At 34.4% G+C, this 15,370-nt stretch overlaps 2 protein-coding genes across 2 annotated transcripts; one reads left to right on the top strand and one right to left on the bottom strand.

Annotated features, from left to right (window-relative positions):
- The first annotated feature begins 1,470 nt into the window (after positions 1 to 1,470).
- Positions 1,471 to 3,545, top strand: LOC126750374 (trypsin 5G1-like). Its single transcript, XM_050459980.1, has 6 exons — positions 1,471 to 1,563; positions 1,622 to 1,683; positions 1,749 to 1,837; positions 1,895 to 2,033; positions 3,020 to 3,292; positions 3,345 to 3,545. The coding sequence occupies exons 1-6, from the start codon at positions 1,500 to 1,502 to the stop codon at positions 3,492 to 3,494; spliced, it is 777 nt and encodes a 258-aa protein (XP_050315937.1). The 5' UTR covers positions 1,471 to 1,499; the 3' UTR covers positions 3,495 to 3,545.
- Positions 3,546 to 5,072: 1,527 nt separating this feature from the next.
- LOC126750356 (cytosol aminopeptidase-like) lies at positions 5,073 to 14,766 on the bottom strand. The gene is made up of 6 exons (XM_050459934.1): positions 14,529 to 14,766; positions 14,308 to 14,416; positions 7,256 to 7,534; positions 6,944 to 7,196; positions 6,619 to 6,886; positions 5,073 to 6,273 (listed from the first exon to the last, which is right to left on the bottom strand). Exons 1-6 carry the CDS (start codon positions 14,635 to 14,637, stop codon positions 5,708 to 5,710), a joined length of 1,584 nt encoding a protein of 527 aa, XP_050315891.1. The 5' UTR covers positions 14,638 to 14,766; the 3' UTR covers positions 5,073 to 5,707.
- Positions 14,767 to 15,370: the final 604 nt, after the last annotated feature.

The following is a 15,370-nucleotide window of genomic DNA, read 5'->3' as shown; positions in this document are numbered from 1 at the left end:
AAAGGTGTCACAAGGCAGTAAAACTGATATGATTAGCTTTCAAAACATACAGAAAAAAAATTAAGTTACAAACTAATTACTGCCCAAATCCTACCCTTATTATAGAAACTTGTAGCAACTGTTTAACTATATATAGAACTTTACTCAGTGTTCAAAGTTAGGTTCAACGCAACGATTTAAAACGGCATAAAATAATGAAATCGGGTTTTCTCTACTGTTGTCGCATCATATTTAATACAAGCAAATTAATTCTTCTCATATGACAGGCGTTTTCAAAACTAAACTTTACATAGACGCGACGATAAACAATCACATGGATTTAGATCTGGTGACCTTACGGGCCATGCAACAGATCGAGTTCGACCGATTCACACAGATAAATTATGTTGCAAAAAGTCCAGATAAATTTCGCTCGTAAAAAGGTCTGGTGAGATATACGGCCCAACAAGTAACTTGTTGACAATTTCTGCCCATACATTAAGAGAAAACTGATGTTGAAAATTGGTTCTCCGAATTGCATAAGGATTATTACTAGACCAAACATACGTATTTTGAAAATTGTTAATTTGATTTCGCGTAAATCTACAGCTGAACTTTTTGTCCAAAAATGTATTCACAATATTGATCTCTGCAGGGAAAGAAGGTTGTAGTGCTTGGACACGTTGAATGTGAAATGTTGTTTATACGTTTGTTGAATTACTCGGACCTGCTCTGCAAAAACTCGTGCACAAGATCCAGCAACAAGGACCTGCTCCGATAAAATTTAAAATTTGTTCTTCCCTTTGCAAATTCTCAAGTCTTCCTGCTGTTCCTGCATGCTCTCCACGATGTTCCCTTATTCTAACCTCGTTGCGCGTTGGCACCGCAGCACTTAAATCTAAGAAAATAAGGTGACAAAATGTAAAGAATAAAAAGTTCTTTCAATCACTCAACCCCTATTGCGATTTAAGATTATCGAGAGGGAGGTTCTGGGGAGTAGGGGGTTAAAAGAGGCAAAGCTATTTCTACACAAAAAAATGTCAAAAATAAAGTTGACGTGTATTAATGATTTGATAGAAACTTAACCCTTTTCGAGATAATAGGAGTGGGAAGTTTTTAAATTGACACCATGTATTTTTAAACGTTTATATTATTGAGGTTTCAATTTTCTGCGCTTGGGGCGAAAATTGCAATATCTGTTTCCACAGCTGATTTATGATTAACTGGGTGAGTTTACATATTCGGATTGATTAATACGTTAATTATAATTTTAATATTTACTGTCTACTAGTTATATAAACAAGTGACAGATAAGTAATGTATTAAATGTCACTTGTCATTTATCAATGTCATTTTTTTAACGGGAAAGTTAATAAAACAACAGGGTTGTAGTTAAGAAGGTCACAAAATAGGTACTTCAGTCTCGTGCCACTTAAAAAGTTTGTATTTGATAGTTAGAAATTGATTAGATAATAATAATATAAGTCTATATAATTTTTTTAGTATTTAGTTTGGTAATCATGTATTTTCATGGCACATTCATTAATTACTTGCTTATTAACGTTTTAATTTTGAGTGCAAAAGGTATAAAACCAATTTTAAATTCACACAAATTATCCAAAGAAAAAAACCGTCATTTTAGGTCTTTCCAAACTACAAGTGGTTGGGGGTAGAAATGCCACAGATAAAGAATTTCCTTACACGGTAAGTCACAGAAAATCCCAATCAATCAATAATCAGGCAAAAACTAACGAAAAAATCCCAAAAAGGTCTCGTTAAGGGGCGAAAACCAACTGCACTACTGTGGAGGCTCCATCATAAGCCAAAAATGGATACTTACTGCTGGACATTGCACACAGTAAAGCACACAAAAATGTTAAATAATAAAACGAACTTAATCAATTCAAACTTTTAGATTTGCTCAGTATGTGCATTACGGTACAGTCTGGCTTAACGATGGCGAGTCACTAAACACCATTAAAGTCAAAAATCAGATATTGCACCCATCGTTTTATTCAGATCTTATACCGTATTACGATTTAGGTCTTTTGGAGGTAATAGGTCTTAGAGCATTGAAAGGCTAGAATTAGCATTGCCGTAGAATTATGGGCACTTGGGCAGTTTGTTTGCTTGCAACATCTTTGATACAATGATGTCAAATGCTTATGTAGAAACGGCAAAAAAAACACACTTTATAATATCATTAAAATTTGTCCCTTTTTTTGATAGGCACAAAACAATACTATTGTTCCTCTTCAATAAAATATGAAGCATTTTCTTTAATAAAATCTGATAAGGTACTCTATAAAGTCAATATTCCAAGGTAAATGAATGAAGATAACATGTATCAGAGAAAATGGCCACAACCTCGCAACGCCGCTCGAGAGCATTGTTGATTCCATCGATACAAGGAATCTTTACCAGTGACGTCATCAAAAATATTTACATCATAAATATTTATTTATATAAATATTTATAGATTATGCTTTAAATTATACACATTACAATATTACCGTTTATGAACGCTCTATACGTTTTTTTAACGTATGTACTTCATTAGAGTAAAGGTTCCCATCTAATAAAAAACATTTTTAATTAATAATTAATATTTTAAATTAAGTATTTTATAATTATTATTAAGTTTTTATTATTCTACGATTATGATGACAGTATCAAGATGTTATGACAGTATCGGTATTTACTTGTGAAAAGATCGGCTTGAATCGGCTTTTTTCTAATAAATATAAATAAAAATCTATAAAATTTGTCTATTTCTTCTTTTTATTTTTAATTCGAAATCGAACATCAATAAGTTAAATTAACATTATTATATGTGTTAATATATAGCTGAAAATTTCCTCTTTTAAAAATGTGTGTAAACTTGACAACAGAGAATCGATGAATATGTTTGTAAACAAAACACGCACCTTGTTCCTGTGCACATGTTGAACTCAAACAAAGTTGTTGTTTATTAATTCTAGCCTTTCAATGTTCTAAGTAGCAGATCTTTTATGTCTTGTGTTTTTATACTTTTTTTTAGTTGGTTGAACCTTTATCCTTTAATGATCTTGTGCAACCTGTAAGCCTACCAACCAAAAATCAACCAATCCCTTTTAATCAGTCAGGAATTTTAACCGGTTGGGGCTTCCTAGCAAACGAAAAATCAACAGACATTTTACAAGAAGTTGACCTAATACTTTTTGACGATCACTACTGTGATTTCCAGCTCAACGTCAACATAAATAACTCATATTTCGATAGTGAATTCAATTTTTGTGCAGGTGATTGGGAAAACACAAAGGGACAATGCACTGTAAGTGGATTTAAGAAAAAAACTGTTTTAAGGTTGTAAAGTTATTTTTTAGATGGACTCTGGTGGTCCGCTGACTATAAATGGGACCCAATGGGGTGTAGTGTCTTGGTCCTATAAGCCTTGCGCCGTTCTTCCTGGCGTGTTTACCAGACTTGGCAATCCGGAGTTTCGTGAATGGATCAGAAATGTTACAGGAATATAATTTAATATTTTTGTAGCTATATTAAAATAAATAATAAATATTTTTAACCGATTTCATGTTTTATTTTTATTTTCAAAGCAAGTGCTCAAGACGTATGTACAAGTAGTGACAACAAAAGATAAATCTTCTACGCGCTGATTATGAATTAAGTAATAAATACTAGAGTTAGAGGAGGACAAACTAAAAAAATAACTAAATTTTTGAACTTGCAATGCTTGCAAGTGTAACTAGTTTACCACCTTTAAAACTGCCTTATGTTTACAGCGTCATTGGTAAATACTCTTGTTCTTTTTAACTTGTTTGAATTACTTAAATAAAATTCTAAGAACTTTCGTAAAATTTGGGTATTTTTTAAATTAAACTTACGTAAGTATTGACAATGCAATTCATTCAGCGAGCTCCACCATGTATACAGCAAGAGATTTAGAGTACCATGAAACAAAAATGCTTACGATTTACTGTACTGACCCATCTAATAGAGATTAAGTTTACTCACCGGGGAAACTCGTTCCCCTTGATTCAGTCATGCCAACAACCAACCATCAATATAGTGACTTTATCTTTGCTAATAATTTATATATATTTATATATACATATCTTCTTTCTTCAATGACTAGCTAGTGTCCCCTAAAATAGTTAAGGCTACCCCAGACGCTCCACTGCCGCTAAGCAGTAAGCATCTTAACACTCGGAAACTGAGACAACATATACCGAGATCTTAGAATCCAAATGTGTCAATCGAGAAGACAAGTGAGGGCCCTCTATAACTCACAAGACCAACTCGAAGGAACTGCGCGCTCACCTCGTTATAAACAGCGACAAACTCTGGTATACCATAAAACTCTAGCCATGGCATGTCGACATGATTTACCTTTGCACAAAATAATCACAACCATTCTAACATCCACCTAGTGGACAAACACCACCACACCTGGTAAATTATGACCACTCTAGTGCTAGCACTCACTGCCTCTTCCTTTTTTTGGATCTCTCCCAATCTCTGCTTATATTATTATTTATGTTTAGGGTATAGATTTTCAAGGATGTAAGATAATTCTCGGGCGGTTGAGACACTTTTAAACGAATAGAGGGTGTTTATAGAATATACGTTTATTAAATATATTTAATTACCTAAGGATATTTTACACTTTATTTTTATAATAAAGGCCTGAGTGAACTAATAAAAAAATCAATAAAAGATATTCTATACCTTACGTTGATGTTAACAGATGAATTTTAATGAAATTGAATTAATAATTTTTCAAGCATTCCAAGCATTAGAAGATCGTGGTGCCTTTAAAAAAAAAAGTTGTGGTGGTTTTTAGGGAATAAAACTGTCAGGGATTTTTAAAGTAATTTTGGATAGTGGACCTATAATTATTAAAAAAAAAACATTTTCCTAAAAATGTTATATTTAAAAATAAAAAAGTTACAGCCTGTGCTGTTGATTGTGGGACACCCTGTATTTCATACACTTGCTTCTGCCATTATTTTCGTAAATTAGACTGAAAAAAAGACAGTGTCCATTCATCCGCAAGATTATCACTAGTCAAACATTCAACAGAAAGACTCAACAACTAAAGAGTATACATTTTTATTTCTTAATGTAGTATAAAATATATCACATTACCACAATAAATTGGTAAACCACACAAAACGTAGACAGTGATCGAATATTTTGACATAATATCGCGCGAGGTAATTAACAATATCGGACAAGTTGTACCCAGTAAATCGGCTTACACTTCGTTTCGGCTATTTTTTATAAGTACACATTTTCCAACACATACTTCGTATACAGACGGACACCTCTTACCGTTACATCAAAGAAAACCACGTCGCAAATAAACCCGGAATTTTAAACAATTGATAACCTTAAAACATCCGTAACAATATACCATAGTACGTAAACATTAAACCAATAAATCCATGCGCGGCATTTCTGAAAACGTACAGCAGTTATTGATAATAATTAGGCAGCTGACCAAACTGCATTGAAACCCGGTCAATACCCAGTCATAATAAACAACCTGGCCCGGCGAGAACAAAATTTGTCAATTGGCCCGCAGTGAAAACTGCAAGCCATCCCTATTTTTAAGTATTAATTTAGCAGTGAGTAATGCATACTTTGTAAAAAAAAAATAAAGTAAAATATAAACATAAAGCAAAGACGCGGATTGTATAAATAAGAGGGTTCGTAAATATATGATGCCTTATTCGAGTTTGCGTTGACCTTCCGATGGACATGACAACTGATACAACAGTTGGATGAGGGTGCGAGTGGGTCTGCCAGTCATACGACCCTTAGTCAAATACGAGTAGTTCTTTTCTTCGCTCTTAAAACCGACTCCGGTAACGTCAAAGTGGATCCAATCGACGCAATCGATAAACTCGTTCAAAAAGGCGGCACCGATACACGAAGATCCGTGGCCAAGACCCTTATTGTTCACGTCGTGGCTCTTAAAGCGCGTCACCTTCTTGGTAAAGTATTTCCACAGCGGTAACCTCCACACGCGATCGCCAGTTATCACGCCAGCTTTTCTCACTTGGGACCACATCGTTTGCGAGTTACAAAAGACTCCGCTGGCCGACGACCCCAGGGCGGCTCGTACTCCGGGGGTCAAACTGGCCACGTCGATAATCAGTCTCGGTTGATAAGCGTTTTGGCCATAGACCAGAGCGTCAGCAAGGATCAGGCGGCCCTCGTTGTCCGTGTCGGTGATCATGATCGATTTGCCGTTTAGGCCCATCACTACGTCGCCGCATTTCATTGCCATACCTGAAAATAATTTAAGTTTTGAAATGAAATAAAAATATATTTCAAATATTTGATATACAATCATTCCAATCAACAAATTACTTCATAACCTACACGTTATTTACAAAGAAGAAAAACACTATACAAAATCCGGTGCAAATATTTTAACAGCGTATTGTTGCAGTTAAAATAAGACTTTTTTTCCTATAAACATGTGTTCTAAAATGCACTCCTTTAGAGCTACAACCCCCGCAAATTCCTTGAAGATAGTCGATTAATTAATTAATTAATTTTTTAACGGTTAAGTTACTTCATGGACTCAAAATTGGTATTTTTTTTCACTAAATTTGTACATTCAAAACTTACCGCTAGGCATATTTTCACACAACGGTATCACAGCTTCAATATTAATAGGCAAGCTAAGAGCTGACGCGGCCCGGATAGCAGAAATAATGGCGGCAGCACCAACCATATCGGCTCTATACCTGTCCATACCGTCACACTTCTTCAGGCACAAGCCACCACTGTCAAAGGTGATCCCTTTGCCCACCATCAGAATCGGTTTTTGATCTTGATTGGCGCCACAGTATGAGATTTCCACGATAACTGGGGGTTCGCAAGAGCCTCTGGCAACCTAATGATTAAAGAGTCTCATTAAACTGCCGCTTTCAATTACAGTTACGAGATTCACCGTCAAAAAGGCGTTCATCTTTTTATTCTCCACCCAGTCCTTGTCGTGAACCATAACCTTGATACCGCAAGGGCACAGTTCGTTAACAGTCTCTTGGGCAAAGTGCAGGGGGGTCATTTGATTGGCTGGAGTGTCGGAGAGTCTTCTAGCCAAGTTCTGGGATTCGGCTTTGAAAAGACCACGTTGGAAACTTTCCGCGTCACTATCGTCGAATAGTTCCAGGGTGGGAATCGGTCTCCAGTTTTGACGTGATCTATCACATGTATTTACCGCGTTTAAGACCAACTTTATATAATCATTCTAAGCACTTACCTGTTTTCTTGGTACCTCCATAGAGCGAGGGCGCTGCCTTCGGCCGCCTGCTCCGGATGTCCCAGGCCCTCAATCAGTATCCTACCGACGCATTCCTTCTTCAATAATTGTGCCCCGATACCGGCAGCCTCCCTCACAGCCTCCAAGCCTTCGTCGATCGCCTCCATTTCGCAGTAACCCAGTTTTTCCTTGCCCAACCCGACAACAGCCACCGACCAAAATTCCTTGTCGATGTTGTTGAAAGTTTTGCCTTCGCCTTTCTTTAGTTCACATCCTCCCCTGGAAGAAAATTACGTTTTACATAGAAAATGAGGTAACACAAGACGGGGCCAAGTGATGCACTAGAATATAAATTAACTAAGAGGTTTAATGCTGATTTACTGATTTATTGTAAACTGTTGTACTGATATTTATGTAAAAAATTTAAAATATTTCCAAAAAACACGTCAAATTTATTTTTGTTGGGGATATTTTTTAGGTTAGTTTACAATCAAATTGCAGCAGCCCTCTGGCGGGGAAGAACATGACCTCTTAAATCTTAAATAGAAAAGGGGGTCGAATGATAAATGAAAACAATAAATTATGAAAACAATTTCTTACTGGTAAGTCGTGTGGGGTGGGTGGCAGGGGATAAGGGTAGGGTTAATAAAAAACTTTTTTTTTGCAGAAAATAATTGCCTGCGAAAAAAATGCTTTATAAGAAAATTATAGGTGATAAAAAAATCTATATTTTTTATATTTATACTTTTCTCACATAACCTTAAGGTTTTCGAGTAAAACGTGAAAAAATCCTAATTTATTTCTCAAAAGCAAGGCATACTGCTATGAAAATTGCAGTAATTGTAGCAATAGTGTTATCGCAAATAAGTGAAAATTCATTTTTTTTAAAATAAGTTTTTTAAGATAGTTTTTTTTGGTTCTAGACAACTTTTCATTGTTTAGGTTCAAAAATACAGTTTTTGAATGAAAACTATTGGTATATTTATGAATCGTATATGGATGATCAAGCTATATTTATTAAACTGTCAAATATGCGTATATTATATACCATTCTGTTTACATAAGGGAGAAAATTTCGAGGGATTTACATAGCTAGTCTTTACACTCGATCATTACACCCCAAATATGTGACAAAATGACCCCATATTTTATATATGCCACTGTGTAGGATACAATATACTAAAAATACTGTTAATCAGGCCTGATTATACCTTTAGAGGCGAAACACATGTTACCAAGTAATCATTTAACAGCTTACACATCTCAACACAGCTTATTAAGTGCCTAGATTCAAAAGAAATTGATACCAAGATTATCTAAAAAGTTAAATCAGGACTGAACTACACAATTTTAACAAAATTTTTTAAATAAATTTTAAATTATTACTCTACAAAAATACTAGCTAGAAGTGCTTTTGTCCATTTTTTAAAAGAATTTGAACTGTCTGAAATTAAAAAAAAAAACATGAAAAGTTTATAGTTCAACTGCCTGGAATAATACAATTACTAAGCTATAAGTAATAAATATAAATAAATGGCAAAATTGCCTAAAATTCAAAAGCAAACTAGAAATAATTAATGATTTAAATGCTTGAATTAATAAAATAAGTGATATATACATAACTAAAAAATAATACGACGCAACTGCCTCTAATTAAAAAAAAATGAGTTTTGCAAAATACCTGTAATTACACAAATTAATTTTTGTAATAATTTTCTGGTGGTTTTTAGGCGCCTATTTATTAGTCTAATTCATTCGTTCTGTGGAACAACGTTGTATATGTGCTATGTGCCGCCAACGTTTTAAAGTTTCAGACACGTGTTTTATTAATAGATGTGTTAGGTGCGCTGTTCATTGTTATAAGCCGAAATGGATGTTACTTTATATTATAAGTACTACCAAGTTACTAAGTACCTACCATTTGAAATTCAGTAACAGTGTTAATTTTTAGAGACGTGTATGCAAGTGTTCTCAGTCGCTTAATGCATGCTCTGCTGAATTATTGGTGGGAAAGCACCAAATATTATTCCAAAATTTCAGACAGCTAAGTTATGATAGTCAATCACAATACCTATCACAAATTATTTCTATTCAAGAGCCGAAGAGAAGGAGGGTTGAGGAGGCAATATCCCGCCGTCAAACCACTGTGAAATACGCCATAAAGAATATACCCGTATGCAAATCAACAGTTTGTTATATATTCTCAATCGCCCAGAGACGACGTCAGTGCCTTGTGGATAAAATAAAATCTGGTGCAAATATAACTGACCAACGTGGAAAGCATATGAAGGGCACAGGGGTAAAAGGGGCTCATTGCAATTTTACTCAAAACTGTGATATTTTCAGGATTGATAGTATTTCATATGTACTTTTACCTCCCATATTCCAAACTAAATAAAACGTGCTCATTGAAGAGAAAATCTGCTTTAAAAAAAAAGCTATACACGGGTAGAACGAGCTCATTTATCGTGTAAGCAGAGTAAAAAACGGGCTCATTGTAGAAATGAGCGCGTTTTTGCATGCAATGCGTTTCAACCATGCTATTATTAAAATTAATTTGTTCCAATGTTTAGTATTATTGCGTCAATTGGTCGGTCTACTAGACGAGAGCGTGCTTGTTTGTTTTCATTTTCTTTTGTTTTATCCTTAAAACTCAAAAAGTTCTCATTATGGAAAGTGGTAAACATAGCAGTGATGAAGAACTAAACCTGAAAAATAGTGTAATGGAGCCTAGGAGCAATAAAAGAAAATCTAACAGCAGATTAAGGGACGTTAATAAGAAAATGAGACTCCAAAGTCATGAAATTGGCCCTGATTGCAACTGTTTAAAAAAGTGTTTTGATGTTGTACCCAGTGATACAAGATGTAACATATTAAAGCATTTTAACATGCTTAGTTCGACTAATGCTCAAAATTCATACCTTAGTGGCTTAATATCAGTACTTCCGGTTCAACGTAAGACATTGAGAGTAGGTGCTAAGCACTACAGTGCATCCTACAAGTACAGGGTGCGGGCTGTGGTAGCAGGTAGCACGGAGAAATTTGACGTGTGCCGTAAAGCATTTATTGCTATACATGGCATATCAAGAAAAAAAGTGGTAATTTTGGTAGCAAGCTTGAAGGAAACAGGATATGCTCCTGAAGATAAACGAGGTAGGCACCCAAACCATTCTAATAAGCTTCCAGTAGAAACTATAAGCCTAATCAGGCAGCATATCAATTCATTTAAAGGTCGTGGAAGTCATTATGGCCTGAAGGACTGTTCAAAAATATACCTTTCTGAAGAGCTAAACATAAAGAAAATGCATAAAATTAAGGAACTTCACCCTGGCAATAAAATATCGTACGAGTCGTACAGGCAGGTTTTTGCCGTGATTTCAATATCTCCTTTGGTTATCCACGAACGGATACTTGCAGCAACTGTGATGAGTTCACAATAAAAATTAAAAACTTACAATCTGAAAAACTGGTGAAAAACTCATCTGAGATCTTACGGATATCTAGGGAGATGGAGAGTTTAACTACAGAAAACGCGTTACATAAGAAAAAAGCGGAAACTTTTTATAGTAGGAAGAGGATGGCTAAGATAAACAGTAAAAAAAAATCTAATTTAGAGGCAATTTGTATGGATTTTGGCAAGAATCTTCCAGCGCCAAATGATACCTATTACAAAAGGCAGCTATCAACATACGCATTTAATGTTCACGTATTGTCTACTTCTAAGAGCTATTTTTACGTCTATCCAGAAACCCAAGGGAAAGGGGTTCAGATGATGCGTGCTCACTACTTCATAACTTCATATATAACCATCTATCTCATATTTTGTGATTCATGCAGTGGCCAACAAAAAATTTTGACCTTTTTTCGTTTTCTTCATAACTTAGTCAACAACGAGAAAAGGTTAGAATCAGCTTCTATCACGTTCCCCATTCGAGGACATTCCTATATGGAATGTGATAAGAATTTTGACCTCGTAAACCAAAAAAGCAGAGCAGATCTTCCCAAAGACTGGTTGAAAATATTGAAAGAATCCCGCCATTCCCCAACTCCATTTACGGTTATCGAGGTCAATCACACCTTTTTCCGCAGCTGGGGAAAATTTCTTAACAATAGTTACGCAAAAAAGTCGCCATTCCCATCTAGACCAATCAGAGAAATTAAGATAAATAGAGAACCTTTGATACAGCATCGCACTACATATAATGGATGTTGGGAGTCAGCTTCGCTGCAAGGAAAAAACCGAAAGTCTTCGCGATTAGCTGTTCGTCATCTTCAAGACAACGAATTTATGCTACCTGAGTTAAGTTATGAAGGTACAAATTTTGTTATTATTATTTTTAATTATTTTATTTATATATTTGGGGTAGCTTCCAATATCTGCTGACAAGTTTCGGGACCTGCAGCATTTAAAAAAGTTTTGCAACAAAGCAGCGCAAGACTTTTTTTCAAACCTGCCGCATCACTAATTAACGAATTGGTAAATTTTAAGGATAAAGTCGGTTTTATAGATCTTCAACTGTAATATCTATTATTTTTTTAGGAATATTGTTTGGAGCCTTTCGCACTAACGACGATCGAGGTTATGATTACTATGAAAGAACAGGCTCATTTCAATAAAATGGACCCCTTTTTCCCCTGTCACTTTTGTACCTGTATGCGATTTTATTATTTTTTTGTACTGAACGGAAATACAAACAGTCTCAAAACACTTAGGGAGTTTGTTTATTGTTTTATCTTTACAAAAAAAAAGTTAATTGATTGAAAAAGCAACATAGCGTTCGTAAGCTTGAATTTCAACCTTAAAATCGCTCTGCTGAAAAATCACAAAAATTCTCATGAGCTCCTTTTACCCCTGTGCCCTTCATATGAATCGCCCAAAAAAACTAAAGCTAACAGATGCAGAGAAAATATGTGAACATATTAATTTATATCCACAGTAGGAAAATCATTATAGCAGAAATGCATCCACAAAGAACTGCCTCCCAGCTGATTTGAGCATCACAAAAATGTATAGACTGTTTTTGGAAAAATACCCACAAAGTAAAGTCTCATTATGGACTTATCATGATATATTTAAAAGTAAATTTAGCCTACGTTTTGGACTTCCCAGATCAGACACCTGTTCATACTGTGACAAGTTGTTCATGAAACTTTGCTCAACGAAGGATGAACACGAAATAAGAGAAATCGAAAATGAAAGTAAAATCCATCACATGCGAGCAGAAGCAGGCTACCAGGCATTAAGACAAGATACCGAAATGGCTAAGATAAATCCTAATTATGTGGTTTTATGCACAGATTTGCAGCAAGTACTTTTTGCCCAAACCTAACTCATTCGTCAATTTTTTATCAGAGGCAATTTTCTACCTATAACTATTGTGTTCATAACATGGAAAATAGTATAGCTACAATGATGTTATGGCATGAAGTAATGGCACATCGAGGTTCTACAGAGATTGCATCGGCATTACTATTTTATGTCACCCAAAATTTCAATCGTCTTGGTCGAGGGCAGGAAAGAAAACTTGTGGTTTGGTCGGACCGATGCGTAGGACAAAATAACAATTGGAAGATGATAACATTGCTTCGACTATTATTACTGAAAGAAACATATTTTACCTAGGTGGAGCAAAAGTTTTTGATTAGTGGACATAGCTTTTTACCCTGTGATAGAGACTTTGCTCAGATTGAAAGGGTCAAAAAACTTTCCTCGGTTTATGTTCCATTCCAGTGGGCAGATGTGATCGCCAAATCAAAAGTAAACAATCCCTTCACAGTTATTTACATGCATCAGACATTTTTTAAAGATCTTACTGATGCAGAAAATTCAATTTGGAAGGATCCTAAATGCAAAATGACACAGGGAGTGTGGATTCAAATAACATCAGATGACCCGAACAGTATCCGGATAAGAAAATCTCATAACACAATTCAACCATGGATGTCGTATTCGCTAAAATCACCCATGAAAACGATGGTTGAAGTATCTCTGAATGACCTACGGGAGGCCTATAATGAACCTCTTCCAATCAAAAAAGAGAAACTTGCCAACTTATTACATATGTGTGATTATATTCCATTAAAATGTATCAATTTCTATCATAATATTAAAAGCGGTGCCTGAAAATATGTAGTTTCGTTTTATTTTTGATTGACATTAAAAAGAAAAATTATTTTTTCACTTTAACTTTATTTTTAATCCTAAAACAACGTTGTAACAGCCTTATTTCCCTAAAACAATATTGTAACCGACGTGGATATACAACGTTGTTTTATTGAAATAAGGAAAATATTCTCGTAAATCCGAATTCTGTATGTGGTCAAGTCTGCAATGCCTCTCTATGGTTAAGTTCTTTAGTGTTATTGATATTAGCCATATATTAAATTCATTTGATCAAGCAATTGGTTATTTTTCGTTTTTTTCTTTTTCCCCACAAAACAATATTTGGCGGTTACAACATTGTTCCAGCATAGGGTTCAATTATTCAGCAAATAGATTTCAACAATAATATATTGATCAATGAAAGACATGAATTTTTAAACGTGACTTCTTTACCAAGATTTTAAATACATGTTTGGTAATTAAATAGCAACAGTAACTTAGTTCTGCCACAATTTTCAGAAAATGATGATGATACATTAAAACCCCCAATACCTTTATATTATTAATAACACAACAGATCTTTGGAATATGGTTTTAGTGTGTTTCTTTGACGTCCAAATATTTCACAGTTATATATCGTATGTATGAGCTATCTCTTCTAGATCCTCAAAATGTTTTACGAAACTCAAAAAAAAAAATTAATGGCACTAATTATTTGATTTGTGTTAAGTCAAAACTTTAGGTTATTAACATTTTTAGATTGTCAAAATTGATATTTTTTTGACAAAAATGGGGTTAAATCCTGTAAAACTGTTGAAGAACAAAAAATTGTGCCCCAAAAGTAATTTATCATAAAAAATAAAAAATCTATATACACAGAGAAGAGTTTTCTTTAAATGTTCTAATCTTCTTGCACCTTATGTTAAACGTAATAAAGGGTCTCACTTACATCTTAATTAATTCCATTAACTTTCCACAGAGGTGGTCGTTGAACTTGGCTGCCGCTTTGGTAAGACATGGTTCCTCGTTCTCCCCCTCGTACACTCCGAGAATAAGGCCTTTCTAAAAATTGATACAAGACCCCGTTAATAAAAAAAAGATATCGTACCCTTAAAACCCGATAAATTAAAATAACTATATGAACTAAAAATGTTTTTTTTTTTTCAATACATGCCTTATCGTCAGGACACTCATCTGAACAGAATGTTCTAACGCAGGTCGACGGGGACACACTGCTGCGGTATTTGGGTAATCTTCTTAAAAAGCCAGTTAAGGACATCTTTGTATTGGTTTTTGGTTTTGTGATCTTAAATTATCATTTTACATTAGAATTTGGACAGCTAAAGTACAAAACTTGAGTGAAAGATGGTTGTTTACTGGTTACGGGTGTTTTGTCCCTTGTTTTAAACTCGGCTGCCTAGATCACTTCGAAAAAAAAAAGGTTTCTTTCAAATTTGTTTGGATGCGTTCTGATGTTGACCGGATTTATAGCTGAATGGAAGTTGGAAAGCAGAAGAACTTGTTTTGGATTTTTTAGCAGATGATTCAATTTTGTTGGAAAATCGTTCTTACGGGGCTTAATTAATTTTGAAAATATTACTTTTTTTTTAAATTTCCGTAAAAATATTAGAAAGCGCCTTTTTTGTCAAATTTATTTGCTATAGGTGACGCAGGTAAAGGTGGCCATCAGCTAATTGTTAGGTACTTGGTTACAATAAACTTATGTTTTTAATCTGAATTAGGTATGGGTTGGGTTTGTAATAAAAAGAAAACTTAACTTTCGAAGTTCGAGTTCAAGCTCAGAAGGCATTAGATTAGACTGATAAAAATGGTTCATTTGTCAAATTATACAACATATTATATAACATAAAAAATATACAGTTATAAAAATAAAAACATATATCCCAAGCAACACATCGTACATTATTATCGTTAAATATATATTTATTCATCGATTTTATAGTAAATTTTTCGGTTTTAGTATATTTATCAACCATATATGTCAATGAATA

This window comes from Anthonomus grandis, chromosome 2 (assembly GCF_022605725.1).
Source record: "Anthonomus grandis grandis chromosome 2, icAntGran1.3, whole genome shotgun sequence".
NCBI classification, from domain to species: domain Eukaryota; kingdom Metazoa; phylum Arthropoda; class Insecta; order Coleoptera; family Curculionidae; genus Anthonomus; species Anthonomus grandis.
Note: the sequence above shows the minus strand (reverse complement) of the source record. Positions and strands in the feature narration are given on the sequence as shown.